Source organism: Danio rerio, chromosome 20 (assembly GCF_052040795.2).
Source record: "Danio rerio strain M-AB ecotype USA chromosome 20, GRCz13ab, whole genome shotgun sequence".
Lineage (NCBI taxonomy): Eukaryota > Metazoa > Chordata > Actinopteri > Cypriniformes > Danionidae > Danio > Danio rerio.
In genome coordinates, this window is record NC_141040.1 from 36,162,861 (window position 1) to 36,187,030 (window position 24,170).

General features: G+C 33.6%; 2 protein-coding genes across 5 annotated transcripts in view; one reads left to right on the forward strand and one right to left on the reverse strand.

Moving 5' to 3' along the window:
• sesn1 (sestrin 1) overlaps positions 1–24,170 on the forward strand; it is an 81,881-nt gene that overhangs the window by 15,095 nt on the left and 42,616 nt on the right. The window lies entirely within an intron of this gene.
• si:ch211-51a19.5 lies at positions 14,034–21,638 on the reverse strand. 3 transcript variants are annotated; one of them, NM_001442603.1, is made up of 12 exons: positions 21,580–21,638; positions 21,404–21,449; positions 20,306–20,435; positions 19,794–19,886; positions 19,555–19,719; positions 18,992–19,143; positions 18,760–18,896; positions 18,594–18,687; positions 18,108–18,431; positions 17,636–17,804; positions 17,377–17,498; positions 14,034–16,959 (listed from the first exon to the last, which is right to left on the reverse strand). In NM_001442603.1, exons 4-12 carry the CDS (start codon positions 19,876–19,878, stop codon positions 16,645–16,647), a joined length of 1,563 nt encoding a protein of 520 aa, NP_001429532.1. In that variant the 5' UTR covers positions 19,879–19,886; positions 20,306–20,435; positions 21,404–21,449; positions 21,580–21,638; the 3' UTR covers positions 14,034–16,644. The 3 variants fall into 3 exon arrangements, with proteins under 3 accessions (NP_001429532.1, NP_001429531.1, NP_001076561.2); NM_001442602.1 differs by lacking the exon at positions 20,306–20,435; NM_001083092.2 differs by lacking the exons at positions 19,794–19,886; positions 20,306–20,435.

Below are 24,170 nucleotides of genomic sequence, written 5' to 3' on the forward strand. Positions count from 1 at the left end.
TGATGCTTAAATAAAATATTGAAATTATATAATTATTGCATTTGTTACTAAATTAAATGTAGTGTTCGTTAAAAAAAACACATAAATATAAAAACATAAAAATGTGTGTATATATATATATATATATATATATATATATATATATATATATATATATATATATATATATATATATATATATACACACACACACACACACAGTGTAATGTATTCAGACTTTCTTAAAATATTCACTCTTTGTTATATGGCAGCCATTTGCTAATTTTTCTCATTAATGTACACATAGCACCCTATATTGACATAAAAAACAAAGAATCATTGACATTTTTGCAGATTTATTAAAAAAATAATAAATAAAACGGCACATGGTCTTAAGTATTCAGACCCATTGCTCAGTATTTAGTAAAAGCACCCTTTTCTAATACAGACAGAGTCTTTTTGGGAAAGATGCAACAACTTTTTCACACCTGGATTTGGGGATCCTCTGCAATTCCTTCTTACAGATCCTCTCCAGTTCTGACAGGTTGGATGGTAAACGTTGGTGGAAATGCTCAATTGGGTTTAAGTCAGGACTCTGTGCGGTCATTATGATGGTCATTCCATCCACAGTCATTATGAATGTGTATATACATACATACATACATACATACATACATATATACATACATACATACATACATATATATATATATATATATATATATATATATATATAATCGTTTTTAAATAATTAAATGAAGTAAATCGCAATATATATTAGAACTGCATTTTGTGGGAGGAGGGTATCACATTTAATTTTATTTAAATTATTATTAATTGATATAATAGTTTAAATATTCAACAAGTAATTATTTAATTTATTAAAAGTTCAATAATGATAGGGATTTTTAAATGAGGATAAATAACATGAAATTAATCTAAAGTTTTTAAACATTAAAATTGATTAAATAAAAAATGTAATAAAATGTATAATGTGCGCAGCATATATGAACACATTTATGCAGATTTATGAAAAAAGAAAAACTGAAATATCACATGATTCTAAGTATTCAGACCCTTTGCTCAGTTTTTAGTAGAAGCAGCCATGAGTTTTTTTGGGAAAGATGAAACTAGTTTTTCACACCATGGTTTCGGGGATCTTCTGCCAGTCTATCTTGGAGATCCTAAAATTTAGGTTTTTAAATACGGATGCAATATAAATTATACATATCCATGTTTTGACCAACATTTGATTGTACAGAATGCCTGGAGTCCCATTTATAAAACGTACTGTGTAGAAATCTTCCAAAAAGTGAATATACACCAGAATAAATCTATAAATAAACAGATTTAATAAACTTATTTATAAATAGTTATGGCTGATAGTTTAAAGCAGCTTGATTAAGTTAAAATTTAAGTTAAATATCTTTACCTAGAGTTTACTTGCAGCTGCACACGTTCTCCTGTCAAGATAATTTTTTATAGATCACAATATTTGCATAGGAAGTGGCATATGCAAATTTCAACCCCCGTTTTGTGCATATGTTTATAAATGAGACCCCAGATCTTTTTCAAGCTAGATAGACCAAAGTCTCCTCGTTTAGGTTTTGTGCACTAGGCACTTTATCTGTATTTCTTCATCTTTACAGCAATCTCGCAGATCCACAGAACTAAATAACTGACATTAGCCTGACAGGTCTGCTGCATGCCAGTTAAAACACACACACAATTAAATTGATATGGCATTTTGAACGTTGGGCTTGGTGAGGTATCAGCTGGCACCTATAGTACAGATCTGAATCAGTTGACCCAACTCTAACCTTGATTTAGCTACAAGTGCCACAACTGAGTCACATTTAGGGAAAAACATAACAAAACAGTCGTGCAATATTTGTCCCTCTCACGAACAGAAGTCTAGTTTGCATGTTTGTGTGTCTGTGTTTGCACGCGTTGCTGTGTTTTTCAGGCAGACAAAGCCGTTTTGGAGACGCCAGTCGTGAAATTATTATCAGCATGTCTGGATATGCTTGTATTTTTAGTTAAGGTTTCCACAGCACTGTCATCTGTCGTTGTACTCTCTGTCTGGACGTGCACTGTGTGGTCAGCTGTCTGACCGTCTTGAGATGCGCATGTGATATTCATTTTCATATTTATTTAACAATTGACAGTTAACGTCAAACCTGTGGCCAGACAGTAGGCTCTACATGGATTTATTTAGCAAGTTAGCAGCAACTGCTGAAAGATACTGTGATCATGCTATCATTTATACAAAAAATAAGAACACTTCAAGTTCATTTCAAGCAGTATAAGTCAATCTTGAGTATATTTCATGTAGTAAGTATGCTCTTTTTAATTTACAAGTAGAATAGTTGTAAGTGTACTATTTCTTTACGTCTTTGAACTAAAATGACCCACTTTTTAAAAAAATAAATACTTTAACAGTAAAAAAGTAACTTTGAGTCACTGTAAAGAAAAATCTTTTAATTACCAGTTTCTGTATTTTATAGTTCATACGTGTTTTTTAAGTTTATTTATGGTTGTGAATTGCATTATGGGACCTTGATCTCTGTCGACTTGTGATGGTAAAATTCAACCCTACATTTGAACAAAGTGACTTTTACTGGCATTTTAATAGTTTGAAATAATATAACATATAAGAAATAATATATATGCAGAAATAAGTCTGTAAAATGACAGAAAATGTACTGGCAGTTTATTACAAATTTTTTGTATCGTAATATCCAACACCAACACAGACAGCATACTTTAAACCAGGGGTCTCCAACCCTGTTCCTGGAGAGCTACGTTACCCTCCTGCAGAATTCAGCTACAACTATGGAACGATAAACCTTCAAGGTTTTTAAACCGCCAAAATTTTCTGCTGCACCATTCTACGTGTCAAATTTTTTATTTACGTTTTTTTGTTGTTGTATTTTAGGACAATATCACCAGGCGAAAAGATAACCCAAACATGCCATTTTAAATTGTAAAGAAATCTGTGTTTTAGACACAAATGAACACAGCAGTAGCCAATGATTCATTTGAATTATTTAGCCTGACATATTTTAAATATTTCTCAAAATAGAATATATTGTGTTCAAAGTGGAAAGAAGATGTTGTTTTTTACCCCGACATTTAAAAATAACATTCTAGAGCAGTAATCACAATACTGTGAAACCGGTTATCACCTTCAGAATACTATAGTCCATGCCTAGCTCCAACCAAATCTAATCGAACACACCTAAACCGATTAATTAGAACCTAAAGCAGCACTTAATAATTGCAGACAGGTGTGTTTGGTCAGGGTTGCAACTAAAATCAGCAGGAAGGAAGCTCTCCAGGAACAGGGTTGGTGACCCGTGCTTTAAACTATTTAAATGTTAATGAAAGTTACCTTTTTAAAAGTTAAAAATTGTTGAAAGAAAGATCAAGGTCCCATAATGCAATTCAAAAGCATAAATTAACATGTAATTCCAAAATATAGAAAACTGCTCATTTACAGTATACATATCCAGTTAAAGTCAAAACTATTAGCCCCCTTTAAATTTTTTTTTCTTTTTTTTAAACAATTCCTAAATGATGTTTAACAGAGCAAAGAAATTTTCACAGTATTTTTATTTGTATGTATGTTTTTTTAAATAAAAATGCATTTAATGAATATGCTTCTTTGAAATGCAGTATTAAAAAATACTTTATACTTCCTACTGGAATGTATTATTTAAGTGAACTTAATGTCACAGAGTTTACTGTTTACTTAGTTTTGCACTTTAAGTACTATATATTTATATTTTATTTTTATAAGGCATACTACGAGCCATGCAAATTTAGAATATGTGGTTTTTCATATAAATATCTACATAGCCTACATAGCCTATAGCCTACAGAAGCTAATGAATAGTTCACAATAATGGAAAACACTACTTCCGTAATAAAAAATTATTTGTGAATAGTTAGTAGAAAGTTTGTGAATAAGTATTGTGCATTATTTTAGTCTAACTTTCAGTATATATATATATATATATATATATATATATATATATATATATATATATATATATATATATATATATATATATATATATATATGTATATATATATATATATATGTGTATATATATATATATTTTTTTTTTTTTGTATACTAATGTCAGTCTTGTATATTTTGAAAGGAAGGTTTTTATTTTTAAAAGAAGAAATCACATTTCCTCTTTTTTCCCCCAGATTTCATACAAATTAATGTAAATACACAAGAGCCAAATGTGTTAGCCAGTGGTTTGGTTGATTTGTTTGCTACGAATAGTGTTATGCAATGGCCAGTTAAGAACGAGATGGCAATATATAACTCAATCATCATAGCATGACTATAATAAACTAATGTGACCTCCCTGGATCGTGTATGTGTGTGGGACAGTTTTAGATTTACACGTCGGACCGTTTTTGGATTAGCACTTCAACTAGAATGATCCTGAAGCCTTGAATGACCTTATATCAGACACATAAGCTTTGTGTCAGGTCAAAATATTGTAAAACTCCTGACAGTTTTCACAATTTTATGAAATAAAAGTAAGTTTTTGCTATGAAATGCTAATATATGTAAATATTTTATGTCTCTATTAATCTCACCTTCAAAATAATATTGTGATGTTTTCTGGTGTATGATCTGGATTATATAACCAACTTTAAGTAGACTACATTTTAAAAAATGATTCATGCTGTACATTCATATTCTCCAACCATCTACACGTCTGTATATGACTGTTTATCATAAATATATATTTTATTTTATTATTTTATTTAGCAAGAATACATTCAGCTGATCAAAAGTAAAAGTATCAGAATATTAGAACAGAGTCCACCTACAGTATTTTAAATTTTAATATATTACTGTATAAATAAATACATTCAGTTTGTACTTCAATTTGTAAAGCATTTTTGATAAAAAAAAATCACCTGTGGTATGCATAAGCGACATAATATGGAAGAAATTTTATTAACCTGACTAATATACCATGTTAAAGCCATGTTAGTACAATAAACATAATACCTAACATATGAAAAGAATTGCAAATTAATTTCACACCAGTTTTATTTGTAATTTTATTTGCATTTTAGTAGCTGATTTATTTGAATTGTGTCAAGTACAGAATTCTCTACTCTCTTTACTATTAAACTGTATCTCCTAATGCCTCTGACATCTCAACTCTTATATAGTTCTGCCAATTCAATGTCTTTCATTTCACCTCTTCATATCAGGGAGCTGATCATTCTGTCTGGGTTTATTTTGTGATAATGACTAGCTGACTTTATTTCTGGATTGAATTAACACCAAGTGTGTGTGCGTGTGTGTTTTGACTCCATCAGCAGAGCTAATGGCCAGGTGTTATTGCTTCTGTTCGGTACAGATAGTGCTTTCAGTTGGAGTTATGGGCCAACCGCACCCTCCCCATCAGCTTACTTAATAACTGTCATCAGCGTGTGCGAGAGTGGGCGCTGGGCTCCCAAATACCTTCCCAATATGGGCAGTTCATAGTCTATTTATGCCAGGTCCTGACCTCTGTTGCATTAGCATAATAAATCAACAGAGCGAGATAAACAGAGAGGGAGATGATAAAACAAAGAGATGGGGTACAGTGAAAAACAACACGCACACAGATGCTTGGTAGCTCCACCCCTCTGCTTTGCCATTGGCCGAGACGCACAGCATGGGTGCACTGTGATTGGATTAGAGGATACACACCTCCAGAACTCTAGAATGTGTTTGCCTACTCTGTAGAAAAAAAAAAAAGACCACTGCAAAGTGAGACAGAAGCATGTAGAAAACGGAAAGGGGGTTTGGAAAAGGGGGTGTGAACCATATGGCTGGATATGTTCCAGATATTTCTAGGAAATCAGAGAACTGTTTGTTTGCGGTGATGCCTGGGAGACAAAAGGAGCTGACCCATATTAAACCGCTGATTCTCGATCCTGCTTCCTTAGCTACTCTGTTTATTGCTCCTATTTAGGCATTCCTGGAATCATATCCCAAGTAGCTCCCATCTGGCCAAAAAAACTAAAAAAAAAAAAAAAAAAAAAAATCATGTTTTTCTGCATCTCCATGCTTAGAAAACCTGCCTTATGGTAGATCTACTTTTGATTTGCATATTTCATCATGCCTTCTTGGTCAACATAAAGTACTATTTTAATGTCTTCTGTTTTTATTTCTACTAGACATCAATTTAACTAATTAGATTAGCTAATGCGTTCAGTTTAATGAAGCCTATTTGCTGTTAAAGTAAATAAACATTGGCTGAAGAAACTAAGCATGCAGACTTTCATCATTAACAGCATGAAACAGTCTTTGATTGTATGCACATGACTATTCAATATGAAAGAAACAAGACAAGCATACTTGTAGGTGTCTGTAACAGTGGGCAGTGTGCAGGTCTTTTTTTAGGAATCTGTGTTGTTTTTTTGAAGGCTTGATCTATTGCTGTGGCTGTGACGCATATGCCTTGGACTCTGTATGACCCTCTGTGTGGCTGTATTTTCAAGCCCAGTGCAAATGAGAAACAGGTCTGCTGTACTTTGCATTGCTGCCATATTTTTGAATGGTAAACGGGACAAACTGGAATCCCAGAGAGTGTTATTACACAAATACATGTTCAAAACAAGCCAAAGCATGACATCTTCCCAGTTAAATGAGGTGGTAATTTGCACTGGGTGGTAATATTAATGGTACATTAGTGAGGTTGTTGTAAATGTGGCTCATTAGATGATAATTAGTTTTTTTTAACATTCTGACCAATAAAACCATTAATGGCTGGAATTAATAAACAATGTTTGCCTAAATAAATTAAATCAGAGCATTTAAATGTATTTTAAATATTTATATTTTAAAATATACATGTATTTAGAGTTGGATATGGGTAATTGCTTTCTATATGTATAAATAAAGAATGTTAGTAGCGCTGCATAAGACAAAAAAAAACATTGCAATATTTTCACTTTTTGCAAGATATTTCACAAGATAACTTAATTAACTTAATAATTTTACATTGATTTGGATGATTTTGTGGGTGAGTGCATTTGCATTAAATATAATAAACAATCAAGCAAAGATAAAGTAGAGCAAATATACAAATAAAGGAGTCTAAATCTATACAGGTAAAGAAATAAAATAAAGCTGTATATTGTTCACTGTGTAAAAAATTAAGTACAATTAATCTTTGTTCAAGCTACAAACATAATAGTTTGTTTTAAAAATGCCTTAAACTTGCTTGAAATGATTACAGCGGTGTTAAAAGCGCAATTGGTAAACTTTCACTTTTTACTTTATGTTAAGCTGAAATGACTCCAAAATGATCATGTTGTACCCGGTCAACTACAATTCTGACTCCACATTGCACGTCCTGCGATGTGACTATTGTGGATTCACACATTGCGATATCGATGCAAAAACGATATATTTTGCAGCCCAAATTTTTTGCATGCACAGTTGATTTACCACAAAAAATAAATAAATGAAATTGGCTGCTATGGTACATGTATAGTACATATTTTCAACTCCAAAAACTCAATTCAAGTTCAATTTACTAGAACTTCTATGTTGAGCTGCTTTGACACAATCATTGTAAAAGAACTATATAAATAAACATGATTTGAATTGAAATGAATAAGTATATATATTTATACATAATAAATATACACATTGCACATACATACAATATATATTGTATTAAACAAACTTATTTTGGATGCAATTAAATGCTCTAAATTTTTCCCCAGGACTAATATAAGGTAGATTTTGAAGGTCAGTGCATCTCAATAGAATATAAGCAATATAAATACAGTAAAGCAAGACACAAATAAAAAACTTATGATTTTCTAGCTGTCTAACAGTATTAAGGTATAGAAATTGATATCAGATGCAAAATGACACGGTATGGTCTTCATTGTAAAGTATAATTGCTATTGTACAATTGCTACAAATGTTATAAGTTCTTGCCTGAATATTTTTGCTGCTTTAGTCACAGGCCTAAAAAAAACACATCCAAATGAAATGACTGTTTACTCTATAGGCCTATGGTTAAACTTTGCAAAAAAAGCATGCATTCTGGACTGTGGTGCCTGGTCACCTATAATCCAGACTCAAATCTTGCAATGTGAGTTTTGCGGATACACACAGCAGAGTTGATTCTGAAACTAGATATATTTTGCAGCCCTATATATATAATGCATCCCTATAGATTATTTAGTTATGTTGTAAAAAGGTATGTTTGGTCAACTGTCCTGCTATATCATTGTTTATTAGCATGTTAGTAGGGGAGTAAAGCCCAGCAGAAGGCTCAAGCTGATATGCAACACATTTATCATAGACCTTAGTCAAGGCACGGAGTGTTTGGGATTCATGTTATCTAACTGATAGGGCTAATCTTAGTGATTATGTGCTAATAGGAACAAATAAAGAAGCCAGTCGAATCATATGACAACAAACCATGCTAAAACAGTTTTATAAACCACAGAACAGAATAACAAAAACCAAAAGAGGAAGGCTTTATTTCTGTTAAATTAATCTCTTGCTGAGGGAAAGTCTGTGGCTTGTGAAAACACATTTTGCACTGTCTGTTTGTCTTTGTGTGGTCAGCTGCCATTTGTTTGCGATATGACAGTCCAGATTCACCTGCCACCTGTCAACGCACATTTCACTGAAGGCATTTGGTGGCTGGCAGTGTTTGGGTAGCTGGTTTGAGACGTTGTAGATATACAAACAACAAAAAACAACAGCAGTTTATTTTTGGCTTAGGAGCAATGAAGATCTCATAACTTTTCCCAAACTTAGAAAATTATCCATGTCTGTGTAATTTCTATTAGGGCTGGGCAATATTGCAACATTATCACAACATCATGTTTCATATTATTCGATATCGATAATTATTGAATATTTTTAACAATACATTTTGGAATATTATATTTTTTTTATCTAACCACTTAATTTTAATTTACCAACATTTCTAAGGCAAACCAACATTTCTAAGGCACTTAAAAATAGTCTAAAATATTTAAACAAAATATCTGATATTTCTATTATAAAATAAACATACATGTTAAAGAGACTCTTAAACTTGATAAATAAAAGGTTTCAAAGTGTGTACAATGGTAAAGGTAGATCAACATCTGTAAGGTGTCAATAATAATAATACAGTAAATCTTAAACTCTGTAAACAGAACAAATTATGATAATCAAATCTAAACTAACCATAATTATTCAAATATACACTGCAACATTACAAATTGGGAAGTTTTGACATTACATCAAGTCAACCTGACCTAAACCCTTCCCTAAACCCAACCAATAGTGTTATAAAAAGCAAACATAAGAAAAAATCTGCACTGCAACCACTTGTTCTACCTTGATTGTACATGCTTTTATCTACTGTGGAACTGTGCTTCACCAGACTCAACCCTGTGCTCAGCCTGCGGTGGTTTATTCTTGACTTATTCTGGTTTTTACCTTTGCAAAAATACCAAATCTGATTTTCTTTTCTTAATTTAACATGTCAGCTATTGTACCAGCTAATCACCATCTGACTCAATCTTGGTTTTTTGATGTATATGCAAGCATGTGTGCACAGTTTAATGCACAATGTTAAAGAGTATACTTCATTTGACTTGTACGAAAACACAGGCGACAACTTTCACCACTTATCTGAAGTCTGCATGTATTGATGGTCCACAGGAAGCTCAATGCTTACTTCGAAAGGAGATAAACCTGTGTATGGCATACTCACTGTAGTAGTCAATTAAAAATGAACAGGTCACCAGATAAATTTATTTATTTTTACATTTTGACAAGATATCTTACAAGATTAATGTTTATCTTAAACAATGTTAGAAAATTATATAATGTTAGAGCAGGGAAAAAGATACAAGCACAACAACCAAACTTGTCTTTGCATAGAAAAATTATTGAAAGCAAAGCATTTGGAAGGTAAAAGTATTTGTGTAAACTTACCTTGTATTAAAACATTAACAATATCATCATTCAAGACTCATTTGTACACAATGTGTAAGGAAAAGTAGTAGAGATCAGTAGTACAGGGTCAAGGACTGGTTTTAGTTACCAGTGAGTTACAAAACAAATCAGTGGTGCTTTCTCCCCCAACCCCCCTATATCTTAACTTGTTTACCATTTCAGGATGAGGCTGGAGGAGCTTATGAGCCGAGGTGCATGTGTGACACAATAGAAAGAACAGGGAGCGGGGGCTCACATTGTGAATGAGAGGTAGTGGAAGGGTGTGTGTGAGCATGAATCGGACCTCAAATGCCTGCTGCAACATAATCACCCTACCATCTTGCTTTTAAAAGGGCAACTAAAGGACAGGACAGAGAAAGTCGCTACTAGCTAATGTAATAAAATACATTCAAGGAGTTTAATTCAGAGTGCAATATGGATAAATGTGGTGCAAAATATTCATGAATTTTACTCAATAGCTGAAATAAAGCTGCAATTTTGATGCAGACATACTGAAATAGTCATTTCTTGTAAAACAATGTCTAATATTTGTTTTACAATTTCAAAAAAACATTTTTGATTGGAAACTTTGCATATGTTTACTCTTTTGCACTTTGTTGCTTGCAATGTTTGCAGATATTAAACCGTGTTGACACACACAAACTTCCTCACATTTCTCTACTGGTGTCAGTATGTGTTCAATGTGTGTTATCTCTCTGAATCCCCTAACCCCACCCCTCACGTGTAACGACTCAGTGCTCATTCTCATACTTAAGTCAATCTGTTAAATAGCTGTGGAGGCAAACAGCTCAAGTTGAGCAACTCGACCGAGAGAGAGAGAAGTGAAAGAATACGGGTTTGAGAAACGGCAAAGACTGTGATTAGACCTCATTAGGTCTAAAAGGCTCAGAGCCTCACGGCTGAATGCAGTTCTCTGTGTGTGTTGATATGTGGATGTTTGTGTGAACGCTCACTTCCCTTCCCCCCTTAAACTTAGCTCTGTACCGTGTTTTTCAGGCCTACCTGGAAATAGGCATGTTTAGACATGTTTGGGTCATGGTTGTTTTTCGGGTTCTTTCCATTTTTGTTATTTTTCTTTATATGTGACCTATTTTTAGCATTGAGGTCCAAAAATACGATACTGTTCAAATGTTTGTGGATGGGTTTTATTCCTGTTAATGAGACTTTTGTGTTTACACTCTAACTGGATGGATGGATGGATAAATGACACAGAGTCTTTATATTTTTCGATGAAAGAAATGCGGATGTAGATTGTAACTTATTTTATTTCGCTTTAATATTTGAGGTCACACTGAATAGGCTGTAATTATTTAAATTAGTGCAACACTTATTTTGAGACTTTTGAAAACATTATGGGTGTCAAAATTATTTGTTTTTTTGGTGCACTGCGATGCAGATGGGTACAGTTTGATATCGGTTCCGTAATAGATCATAACCGGTTATTACATACTGACGTCATTTATCTCCGATGCACGATGTCGCAGTAGAATACTATGGCAAAGGAGGCAAGGGTGAGTAAATAAAACGCCCCTACTACTTAAAAGGGAGATAATTATGTACAGTTCAACTGCTTGTGAGTTTGCTGGAAAGTCTTTCATTGACACTGAAGAAGGTACAGCACGAGCCGCTATTTCACCACTCGGGAGAAATGCTGTAAAAATCTATTTCTGGATTTGAACCAAATCGATGACATAATAATCGTAACCAAACCGTGAGACCAGTGTAGGTTCACACCCCTATAAAACATTCAAATTTTACAAAACCATCCTGTAAATAAAACATTATTCGTATCCTTTATTAAATGTAAAACATTTTGATACAATACCAAATTAAAACCGTAAAATCTTAACCATTAGCCTCATTAAAGTATTTGGCAGGCATTTTTTATTCTGTTATGATATTGGGAATTACAGCTTTGACCCTGAAATCTGCGTATGCAGAAATCTACAAATTTCTGCAGATTTTTAGCCCACCGAGTCTATGTATTTACTAGTGTAAAAGTGTGTAAATTTATATTTATTCTGTTTTTAAATTTATTCACTAATATTATTGTGATTTAATAATAGTAATATTAAAATGTTTATATGATTTATTTACAATGCAGTTTGTAAAGTAATAATTTTGACTTTTAGATACTACTAAAAGAGACTTGCTTTGTTTACCAAATAAGTAGATCTTGATGGATTTGCATTGTAAACATTAAATAAAAGATATATTAAGTTATCAGTTACAATACTCCTAAAATCATTCAGCAAAAATTCCCAATTTCTTTTATAAAATTCTCCACAAAACTAGCAAAAAAATGTCAGCAGGTTCTGTCTGGCCCAATTCTTCTAGGCATGGGACGATAACGCTAATGTTTTCAAGGTATACCGCAGTTTGGAAAAATCTAAGTTTTAAAACTGCCAAAATTTCTGATATACCGTTCCTACAGTATATGTAAGATTTTTTATTTACTTTTTTTTTTTCTTTCAGGACAACAGTATCTCCAGCAGAAAAGATCTCCAAAGATGCCATTTTAAATTTTAAAGAAATCTGTGTTGCTGAAACTACTGAAGACAGCAGAATATTATAATTGTTTATTAAAATAAAATATCTGGTGTTCAAACTGGACAAAAGTTTTAGTTTTACTCAGACATTTAAAAATAACTTATTTTAGAGCAGTAATCAGAATACCGGGATATTTTTATCTAAGTTTATCATACCGTCAGAATCTGATACCAGCCCAGGCCTAGACCCTTCACACGTGCACTGATTTTAGGTTTAGTACAAACTGTTTGTTTCTGTGTGTCTGTGTGTGTAGGTTGTGCTCCGCTGGTGTAGAAGAGGTGCTGTGGTTAAGAGACTCTTCTTTTGGTAGAACTGCGTGTACTTTTTTAATAAAACAGGAAGTTTGTATAAGCGTCTGAGAGGGTTAGGGGTGACTGAATCGTTTGTTCCTTTGTCTAAGATGCATGAGCAAGCTCTTCGTAACTTTTTCAGTTCTATCTGGATTGGTTTGAATGCGTTTACAACACAGATATTTGTTTCTTTTTAGCCTCAGAAGAAGTCTTACCATTTATTCATACTTATTTTAAACCCATATTGCTTAATGAATATAAAACATAAACAAGAAATATCATGTCACTATCTACTAATGTTTTAGGTCAAAGCTGCAGTAATAGAGATCAGAGATGGTAATGGTCAGACTGAGGCCTAAATGTGGCTCTGTTCAGCAGATACAAGCAAGAAGTGCCTACCCTCAACAGGAAGAGCAAACAAGTGTTATGGCTCTCACAGGAAGTAATGCTGCGAATCAGAGGTTGTCTTTACCTTGAGGGAAATTCCCCTGCACCCTGATATATTCACACACTTACATCTAGAGCAATTAGAGTCACATATAACATGGACAATAATAGAAATATCTCACACTTAAACTCACATGCACAGTTTTCTCACATTTCTAAACGCTTAAATGCTGCAGTCTGTGCACATATATACATATCACTCAACCATCTGTGGTCTGACTTTAATTCAGCTAGCATTCTTGTTGCATACAAACTGGCACAGTGATAAACAAGTTTTTTTTTTCACTTGAACTTTTGACATGCTTTAGAGATGTTATCGCAAAGATTGAGCACAAACCACAAAGATGAGCAACTGAAGCCTTGTAACAAAATGTGATGAAGTTATTTTGAACATTCCATCTCAACAATTGTTGTTACGTATCTTAATTTTTACCTTTTTTTATTTCACAAGACAAAAAAAAAACATTCTACACAGCAAATTTCGAAGTGTTATTTTCACTCTCAAAGTGTGAAAATTAACACTTCTTCAGTGTTTATATAGGTCCACACTAAATCGAGTTAAATTTACACTTGAAAAAGAGTAACTTTTTTTACACTTGCATAGTGTTAAAAAAAAGCACTGTTAGTGTTAATTTAACACGGCGTTTTAAACTCCCCTTCCATATTTGCACGGAATTAATGTGTTAAAACTACACTCTCAGTGTTAATAGCTTAACACTAACAGTGCCCTTTTTAACAGAAATAAGGTTCATTGTAGTGTTCATATAGACTTAGGTTTTTATTTAAATGTATTTTAGCCATATAAATTGTTTTCTGCATAACAGGAGAGTGCATTGATCATTTAAAAAAAGTCAAAACAATGTACAAGTTGAATTTTTTTTATTTTTAACAATGCATCTTAAATGTAAGTTAAACCAACATAAACAAAGGTACAACATATTCACTATTATCTGATCCATATGAACTCTGCAGATCAAATGGCCTGTAGAACTTCAATTCACTTGCTTTTATAAGTTCACCCAACTCACAGTATCTCTGTACTTTAAATGCATGATGATGCTCTGAGAAATGTTCTGTCAAAAGCTTGTCAGCAATGAAATATACGGTGTTGTTAACTAAAAGTATTTTCCGAATCTGACTAAATACAGGAATTTCATTCTCAATTTCATTGCATATAAGGAGGTCCAGCCTATATTCAGTCCCATCAATCTTAACCCAGTTCATGGAACACATGCTTGTTTCTATGGGGTTTTGCATCATTCTAGCCAACTTCTCACCTTCATCAATTTCATCCCAACAGAATTTTTTCATTGGGCCACACTCAACTTGGTTTAAAGGAGTTGTTTCCCAAAGATAGCCAATTGACATCTGATGATTTTTTGCGAGAGATTTTGTAACATTTTTGAAATTTTTTAACATATTTTTAAAAACTTTGTGTTTTGCCTCAAACCTCATACTCCACATGTGCACTAACGGACCAATTTTTCGAATGCAGGCAGGGTAATGCGTCATAAAATGATGTTTGGGCAGCAAGTTTTTGTGTGGGTACAACTCTTTGAATAATTCATGGTGTTCAGATATCAAATATTTTAAAAGAACAGTCATGCCTTCTGAAATGCTAGGGGAAAACACTAGATTTAAAATCTGAAGTAAGAGCAAAAGTAAAAGCCAATTCTTGTCTCCAATAGGGACAACATCACCAAATAGTAATGGAATGTTTTTGATGAGACAAAGAGCCTGGATAGAATTAAGTCCGATGCTATTTCCGCTGTGCTCCAAGTTCACTTTTGTAGGACGATTTTTTCTCTCCAAATATCCATAGTCAAATGAATATATCCTAGACAGCAATTCACTTTGGGTTACAAATTTTTCAGACAGATTCTCAAACAGCAGTTTCATTTCAAATTGTGCAACTCCTTCAAGGAGATCATGCATCACATCAACAGAATAGTTGTGGCACACATGAAAATACCGTAAACTATTCAGTGTTGAGCTCCTTTTGATGCCATGTGTTGACTTGAGTTGAGGGTCAGATTCCAACTCTCTGCAGTGCTGTTCATAAACAGCACGATCACGCAAAACAACCCTATGATCATCCTCACTGTAAACAAACTGCACATCATCTTTTTTAGTCAAACATAAACGACAAAAGTAGTGGCCACTAAAAGATTCTGTAAAACCAAGGATTGAGTGCATCCCCAAGTTGTCTCCAGTGACTTGACATATTGTGCCATAAACTCTTCTTGTGAACATTGGCAATTCAATACCATCTGTCTCTAGTATCTTTATGTCTCGAATCAGTGGTTCCAGGATTGGATCAAACCCATACCTTTTCAGGTCTTGTGCATGAAACAGCGCTATCAAATGTATATTCATGAGTCTTGAATTCAATTTTGGGGGCAAATTTCTCACTACAAAATAAAGAGCACCAACTTTGTGTACACCACGTTTAGAGCCTAGAGGGTTTGCGGTTTCAAATTCGTCAAAGTACACCTGGATCTGTAAGGCATTTGGATATTTAGAGAACAATGGATGATTATGGAAGTAACTTCCATCACAAAAGTCTTCAAAATGTGATGTCTGTCTTCCTGTAAATTCCTTTAGCAGTTTACATACATCTGCATTTTGACACATGAATTTCATCGTTTCCAAAATTGGGACATAAACATATGTGTCTTTTACTGGGACCTGATCATAACATCCTGTTGTTTTGTTTCTCCTATTGTCATATCTCATGCCAAGCATAATTTCTACAGGATCTACAACACCCCATTTGTCAGTGAAATAACTAGCTCTTTTAGTTTCCGTGTTAAACAGGGTAAAGGGGTTTTCAAAGTTATCCATACTATTTTCGACTGCTGATCTGTCAGGGTTATTAAGAGGAATTACAGACATTACATCTTGACGAGTTTGGTTATGTAGTTCTGTGGTGAGTTCCTCAAGCTCTGAAACAACCGATGCTACCAAGCTATTGGCTACTCCGCTGCACTGTAGTTTGGCCACAATAGATGCACATATATCTGCCGTCTCTCTCCTTGAAACAGTGAAATTATTCTCAACAGTCTCAATGAGATCAACTTGGGGATCACTCTCTCCAACAAACAAAGAACTTGATTGATCGGGACAAACATTTTGTGCTAACATTTCACTGGAAGGTGAATTACATGCTGCACTAACATCAGTAACATGAGTGCTGTTCAAATGCTTTCGAAAACCAGAGTATGTACAGAACTGTCGACAACAGCCTTCCTGTGCACATAACAACTTAAACTTCAGTGAAGGATAAAAACTGTGTGAGAGTCTTAAATGAGAAATTAAAGAGGTGCTGCTTGCATGCAAGCTTTGGCAACAAAAACACTTTAACATTTAGTTTAAAATCTTTGCACGCAGTTCTTTTACCCTGGGTGACTCACTGGTAAGTCCAACATCAATGTTGTAGACTGTAGTCTGCAAAAAGGTGAAGATGTTGACAAGTGCTTCCTCATACGTCAAGTTGAACACGTAGTGGATTTTAAAGAGTTCATCAACGGCACTCAAGGAGCTGGTTCCTGCACAAGGAATGAGATGTTTGTCCATAACCACATAGAAATTGTCGATCCTCCCCTTGATCCTTCCTGTTCCAAGTAGATATGGCTGGTGGCCTTCCCTCTTACTGAGATGGCCTTCAATACTGGTGCAAGACTGCATTAAAACAAAAAACAACAATAAATGCAGGAAACCAGTTAGGATATTTTCATTCAACTTTTGTTAATAAAAAAACACACTAAATATAAAACCAAACCACAAAAAAAAACTTCACCCAAAGTGCAAAAATAAAAAAAGTCTCCATATCCCTCATTGTGTAGTAGTGTGAAACGAAATTAGTTATTTTTTACCACAAAGAATTAAAAAAAGATTTGAATACACCAAGTCAATCCAAGATATAACTTACTTTCTTTATCACAATCTAAACGAAGAATTGTGTAAAAATCCAAGTGCTGCAAGTTAACAGCATTTAAGTGAATGCACACATTTTTATAAGTTTAAAAAAATGTGTGACATTATGGTTAACAAAACTAAAAATAACAATTAAAAGACTTAAAGTCTTGTGAATTTTACCTTATGGAAATGCACAAGTCTTTCAACGGCCTCTGTTGGACTAATCTTAGTCCTCTTTCTCCCTGAAGAAGGAGGTAGGAGATGCAACAGGAGTAGGACAGCTGACATATCACTATCCCAATCTGAATTAATGATAGTAAAACAAATAAGACATTAATATTACAATACAACATGCACACATATGTTCTTAAGGCCCCCAAATACAAAAAAAAAAAAAAAAACTAAAGCAAATTTAAACTACAAAATCCTCAAATTGTACCATTTTCAGATCCTTGTCCCTCTGCTGAATTGATAAGACCACGAATTTCTGCAGTTGAAGTTAGAGATTTGGCCTCATTGATGATCTTGTGCTTAAATGAGGTCTCCCATCTCTCAAGCAACTTGTTGGATGTTTCAGCATTGAACAGCAAACCAAAGTCTTGATTTATCTATAGAAGAAGATATTAGATTAGAAGCTGACTCGTCACACTTTAGATTCTAACACCAAAGATTTTTTTGTTGCTTGATAAACTTATAAGTCATGATCATGCACAAATGTAAATGTTTTTGACGTAGTTCTGAAAACTACTACAATGATGTTTAAGGGGTAAGTGTTAGCATGTATCAAATCTGTGACTAAGGCCAAATAGCAATAATGTGCAGAATTAATTATTTACACTTGATAAAAATATATATATAAACACTCATTAACACACAAACACATTTAAAACCAAAAAATAATTCATATTTACCAATCCTTTCACATCCAAAAATCTTGGAAAGATGTTGAGGATGTCAGCTGATTTTTTAGGATCATGCACCAGTTCTTGTCTACGCTTAAAGGTTTCCTTCATTTTTAGCAAAACTTCACTTTCATCAGCTGTGTGGACAAGAAAAGAAATTGCCTCCCTGCATGCATCCCCTTCAAGTTGTTGCCCAGTGTCTATCCTTCGTTTGAGACTTGGTCCTCCAACTTCAGATACCTCCAAGCGAACACGTTTTGGGTTCTTCCTTGATAAAGTTTTAAGGCGCCAGGCAATGAAACCTGTTCCCTTTTCCGGATCGTAGAAATGTTCCTGTAAGAGACAAGAAAAAACATTTAAGATGTGTATAATCTTAATATATAATACAACATTTAACTGTATGACATAAAACACTAAATAAAAAAAGCCACAAACCTTTAAATAATTAAAACAGACGAACATGTTTGTGTTAAGTATACTAAGACAAATTCTTACATAGCCTTTTGCTGAAAACGGGTCTCTCAGGCTGGGAAAGAGAGAAATAATACCCAAGGCATAAGTCTCCCGTTGCTTGCGGGTGGGAATTCTCCTAAAAATCAGTAAAATACTTGATTAAGGACAGTACTTAACCTGCTAAAACAATGTTTTAATGAAATCTTACCCATGAATCTCTGTCATGTGACTGACAACAATATTAACCAGTTGCCGTCTAGTGCTGTGCTTTAAAGTTTTTGTGGCCTTGTATTCATCAAGCACTTCATCACCACCAGATTGCTTTTCCAAAGCATCTTGGACAATCTGATAAAGTGACCACAAAATGTAATATTTGTGAAATAATAAAAGTGAATTTTTATATCACCAAATTAACTATAACAAACAACATATGCATATACCCGTTTTGCCCTTTCAGCATCTACCATCAAGCACCTGCTGGCCCTTGTCATTTGATTCTGCATTGGTTGCTCTGGATCATCATGATCCGTAGAAGAGAGTGAAACTGTATCAGTACATGTGCTGGCTGTTGATGATCTTGTGGGTGAAATCACTGAAAAAAAATTATAAATTACCCTTTACAGTATATTTCTTTTATATTTCCTTAAATCAATATACCTTTTATTTCTATGTTATTAAACAGCGCTTTACAAATAGCCTTTACTGTACAATCATTCAAAATGTTTTCTTCCTTTTTAGACAGACTATTTTGACCAACTTTTCATCACTCGGCATAATGTGAACTCACTGTTAGGTTCAAATATTAAACCAGACAAATGCGTGACAATATTCAAGAAATATATAAAAACCCTTAATTTCTGTACACAATTCACTGTACAGTAGGCTCTTCTATGGGTTTTACAGTTCTCTTTTAAGTCTTTCTACTTAATTTTCCCTGTTCTAAACTATAATATTGCAAAATAGAGGGCTTTAAAGAATGTCCATAATTTAATTGAATATTTACCCTCAGGCAGGCCAGCAGACATATTTTCTTCCAAGCATCTTACAGTTAAGCATACATGTGGACTGCTTTCCATTAACTCGTGGAAGATGTCCTCTTCTACATTAGTGTCCGTGTCATCAAAAACTTGAAGATCTGCAGTTGTTGGTAATCCAAATTTGCTTTTCACTGAAATAAATAAATAAACTATAGACTCAAAACTTTAATAAGCACATTTCTGAACTGCACAATTTTAAACTTACCTTCACTGATAAAATATTGGAATGTAAAATCAGTAAGCAATTTTACATATTTTTTCACTCCTTGATATTGAACTTTCACCAACATGATGGAAGCTGTATAAAATACATATATCACTTAATTAATCAAGAGAACCCATCTCACAAACTAGACATTAGTAAAATTAAATCACTTTTATTTCAATGTGATATAGAAGCTGGTGTTATTATAATTAGTACATAGAGAACACATAAGTTTTTTAATCACATTAAATTTTTTGATTGATTTTTGTTTTATTTTTTGTATTGAGGGTTTTGAATACAATGTATAGTTAGACATTATAGTTAGCAAAGTAGTAGTATAGAAGAATTATAAGTTACGTCTACAAAAGCACATTGATTAAAAACACGAGAATAACAATGTTAAGTCTAACTTTAAGGAGTTCTTACAGTTCTACTTACAAATGTCAGGTCTTCATACAATGTAATATTATATTGAACAGCATCACTTTTGCATATTTATACTATGCGACTACCTTAAAATCGAAAACCGGTGTCTCTCGTTCGTCTCTTCTGAGTTTAGCTGCTTCGATCGTTCTCACTGGAGCTTAGCTTCCTCTTATGGCGAAGATATCACTATTCGACTCGTGCTCATCATTATCAGTCCTTTACACAACAGTTCTGTCAGTGTATTGTTACAGTGACTGAATAAATCGAAATACTGTTTTACCTTCAACCAGACGGCGTGTCAGACAGGTTTTAAAGTAAGCAATTTGTGGATTTGTGTTTACTTGAAAAAGCGAGCCGTTCAAATGATTCAGTTTGGTTAAGTGAACTGAATCGACCGGTTGAAAAGACTCATTTATGCATCATCGGCTATCCCCTCTTGCTAACAATCGAGACTAACTCTTTTACAGCGACTGTATTTTTGCGTACAAATCGAAATACAATTTTACTTTGAATCAGACAGAGTCTCAGACAGGTTATAAAGAGAGCGATTTGTGGATAAGTTTTCAATGTTACCGAATAAGCGAGCCGTTTTAAATGATTCCGTTCGATTAATTGAACTGATTCGATCGGTTCACTAATATGAGCCGGTTTAAAAGATTCATTTGTAATCCGGCTACCCCTCTTGCTAACAATAACCTCTGTTTTTACAGCGAGTCTATTTTTACATGTTTTAAATGTAATATGAAAATCAGATCTGTTCACTTGAAACGTATATTCGCTGTTTCATGTAAAAGAACAAAAGAAAGCGAGTGCATGCTGCCCGCGACTCCATGCGGCTCGCGCCACAAATCACTGAACATGAATAATTTAGTTCATTAACTTGTTACACCGAAGCTATGAAGTTCAACTAAGCCTTCTCAGACGCCGCTTTACAGCTATTTTTTTATAAAGTTAAATTCTAAACTACATAGGTTTGTAGAATGTAAGATTAACGGTGCTAACGTTAAATGCTCATCTGGCCATTCTGCGTTCATTTCTAGCGCACGTAGGCTAGCCACAACAAAGGGAAACACGATGACAGTTAAATTATCAGGTTAAATTAAGTATAACCGCAAATTTCTAACAACGCAAAACCCCGAATCAAATGCAAACACTGGTTCAAACTGTTAAATGTTTGTCTTTACCTTTATTTTCCTGCTAACCAACTTGTCTCGTGGCTCCCGTGATTGTCTGTCGTGTAAAAATTGACAAGTGGTTAAAATTAGAACTTGAAAACCCGGTTAAAAATGTACAATAGCTAGTTAAACATGAAGCAAGTGTAGAATTGTATTGAATATTTGTGATTAAATAAATTGTATACCTGTTTGAAAACTGCTCTCCATGTGCTGTCCGCCATTAATCAAAAAGGAAGTAAAGTGAAGCGACCGGAAATGAAAATAGCACTTATCTAGTGTCAATTATATCAACTCGCTGTAATAACACATACTCTGACCACAGAGTTACACTGCAGGTGTTTATGCCATGTAAATCAACTCAACAAGTAACACTTTTTAACTCAAAAAATTTAACACCTTAAAAACAACTCAAAACAACACTGGAAATTTTGCTGTGAGACAGTCCAGGATTTCACATTCAGCTCACAATTCTGCATATACACTACCTTTCAAAAATGTTGTATCATGTAAATTAATATAAATTATAAAATTATTACTTTTGTTCATCAATATGCACAAGTTAAACTGACATGTATGTGTGACTTGTATGATGGTTTCCACAAAAAAGGTTGTCATTCACTCAAAAAATACTTCTGCTCCATTCAACACAATTCTTGAGTTTTTTTGGGTGACCACTAAATTGCTTTATGTTCAATCCACTTAAATTAAACAAATAAAATTAAAAAACAATTACGTTTTAACAATCTGTTTGTGTTGGGAAAACATGAAGAGAGTTTTGTGTTATCCAGCATTTACAGTGTTATTTAAGCATCTTAATGTCATTCTAAAGCCAAATTATATTTGGTCATCTTCAAAACGCAGATGAAGTTATTTTATTAAATCTGAGGGATCTCTGTTCCTCTACTGAAAGTCTGTTGACATTTGCAAATATTTATAAACCAACAAAAACTTAATCCTAGTATTCCCAAGACACACAGTCCCTTTATTTAAAATGAATGTTACTTTAAATTCACAATGAAGGCAGCGAGAGCATCAAAAATCGCTCTAGCTGCCCTGTGGACATGGACCGGTATAAGATTATGACAGTATGATAACCTTGGACGAAAATATTACGGTTTCATGGTTTTGTGATTACTGCTCTAAAATATGTTCTTTTTAAATGTCTGGGTAAAAAAACAAAAACTTTTTTCCCATTTGAACACAATATATTTTATTTTGAGATTTCAAATATTTTCATTTAAAATATTTTGGAGCAGTAAACATATATCAGTCTTAATAATTCAAATGAATCATTGACTTCTGCTGTCTTCAATAGTTTTAAAAACACAGATTTCTCTACAATTAAAATTGGCGTCTTTGGAGATCAAGTTGTTGTGTGTGGTGTGGTTTTGTCCAGTTATCAAATATGCTTCCATATGTCTGAAATACTCTGAAGCAGCAATACTGTTTTGTATTGTTTTTTTGTTAACGTAAGATTTCTGCTTTTTTTTTAAAGAAACAAATATAACATTAATGCACATCAACTTGCCAGTAAGGTTTTTAATGTATGTCCCTGTAAGAAAACATCGTAAATAATTGGAAATTCGGCAACCACAATAATCAAACTCTTGGGAACAACTGTGGTTGGAACCAAAGTTTACAGGACTATATTTCTCTAGACTCTTCTCAAGCGGTGGACTTCAAAATTCCGATTGTTTGCCGCCTTCCCCTGTCATAGCTCATTACCTTAAATCTGACTTGGTTTAATCTCTCCTAGATGGTGAAGAGGTGCTGTGCAGCTTATTGCTGCCGGCTCCCATTGTAAATGAAAGACTTTCAGCCAATCACACTAAACGCACTTTTACGTTCCAAAAAATGTGAGGTGAACCACACTGCCTTTTTTTTTTGACTAGAAAGAAAGAAGTGCGGTGCACTTTTTGTATCGCAAGGCAACGACTGAATCAGCTGCGTATTGTGTGAGAGTGTTGCGGTTGATATGAATATAATTTTAATATTTAATAATATCGTGATTTTTAAGATTGGTCAGTCATACAGCTTCAGATACTCAAAACAGCAACCACAAGTCACTGCTCCAAGTCTAGATCAGATACATGGCTGGCCGGAAGTGCGATATGCACATCAATATAGCAGCATTTTTTTATAACACTTTATAACAATAATTAATATTTTTTACAGTACTTTGAGGGTTGGGGTTGGGGTAGGCATAAAAAATACAATTTATTGGGTAATTTAATAGATAGCATAAATAATACTCAGTACAACAACTGTTTTAGTGTTACTGTGACGGTTGGGTTTAGGGTTGGAGTAGGGATAGACGTTAATAAAGTACAATAAATGGGAAAATTAATAAATAATATATAAATAATAAATAATTCTCATTAACTTCCAGTTGCAACCATATCTGAAAACAAAAACACAGGACGCAGCAGGTGTTTAAAACGCGAGTGCACAAAGCAGCGCACACAACGCTCTCAGCCGTTAGTAAATCATTCAAAAAAGGCGCCTCTCAATACTTTCGGTATGATCGGCCCCTTAGGCTTTAGTTTGCTAATAAACTTTGAGGAACACGTATGAGTTGACTCTTGCATTTTCCAAGATTGTCGGCTGATTTTTGAAATTTATAAAAAAAAGTATTAAAAAAAGGCCATAAAGTTGCTTTGTTTTTGAAAAAAATAAACTGTTTAGAATTTACTACTGGTTGATTATTGCATCTCCTAATGATTTTAAATTGCAACAATTTTCACAGTATATTGCCATTCCTATTTTTATGTATTTT

Excerpts from the sequence above, each read along its gene's own strand:
- si:ch211-51a19.5 (NM_001442602.1), bottom strand. The coding sequence starts at position 19,878 with ATGTTGGTGAAAGTTCAATATCAAGGAGTGAAAAAATATGTAAAATTG. Across the intron at positions 18,688-18,759 it reads CACATGACAGAGATTCATGG|GAGAATTCCCACCCGCAAGC; the intron begins GTAAGATTTCAT and ends ACTGATTTTTAG. Across the intron at positions 17,499-17,635 it reads GGGACAAGGATCTGAAAATG|ATTGGGATAGTGATATGTCA; the intron begins GTACAATTTGAG and ends TCATTAATTCAG.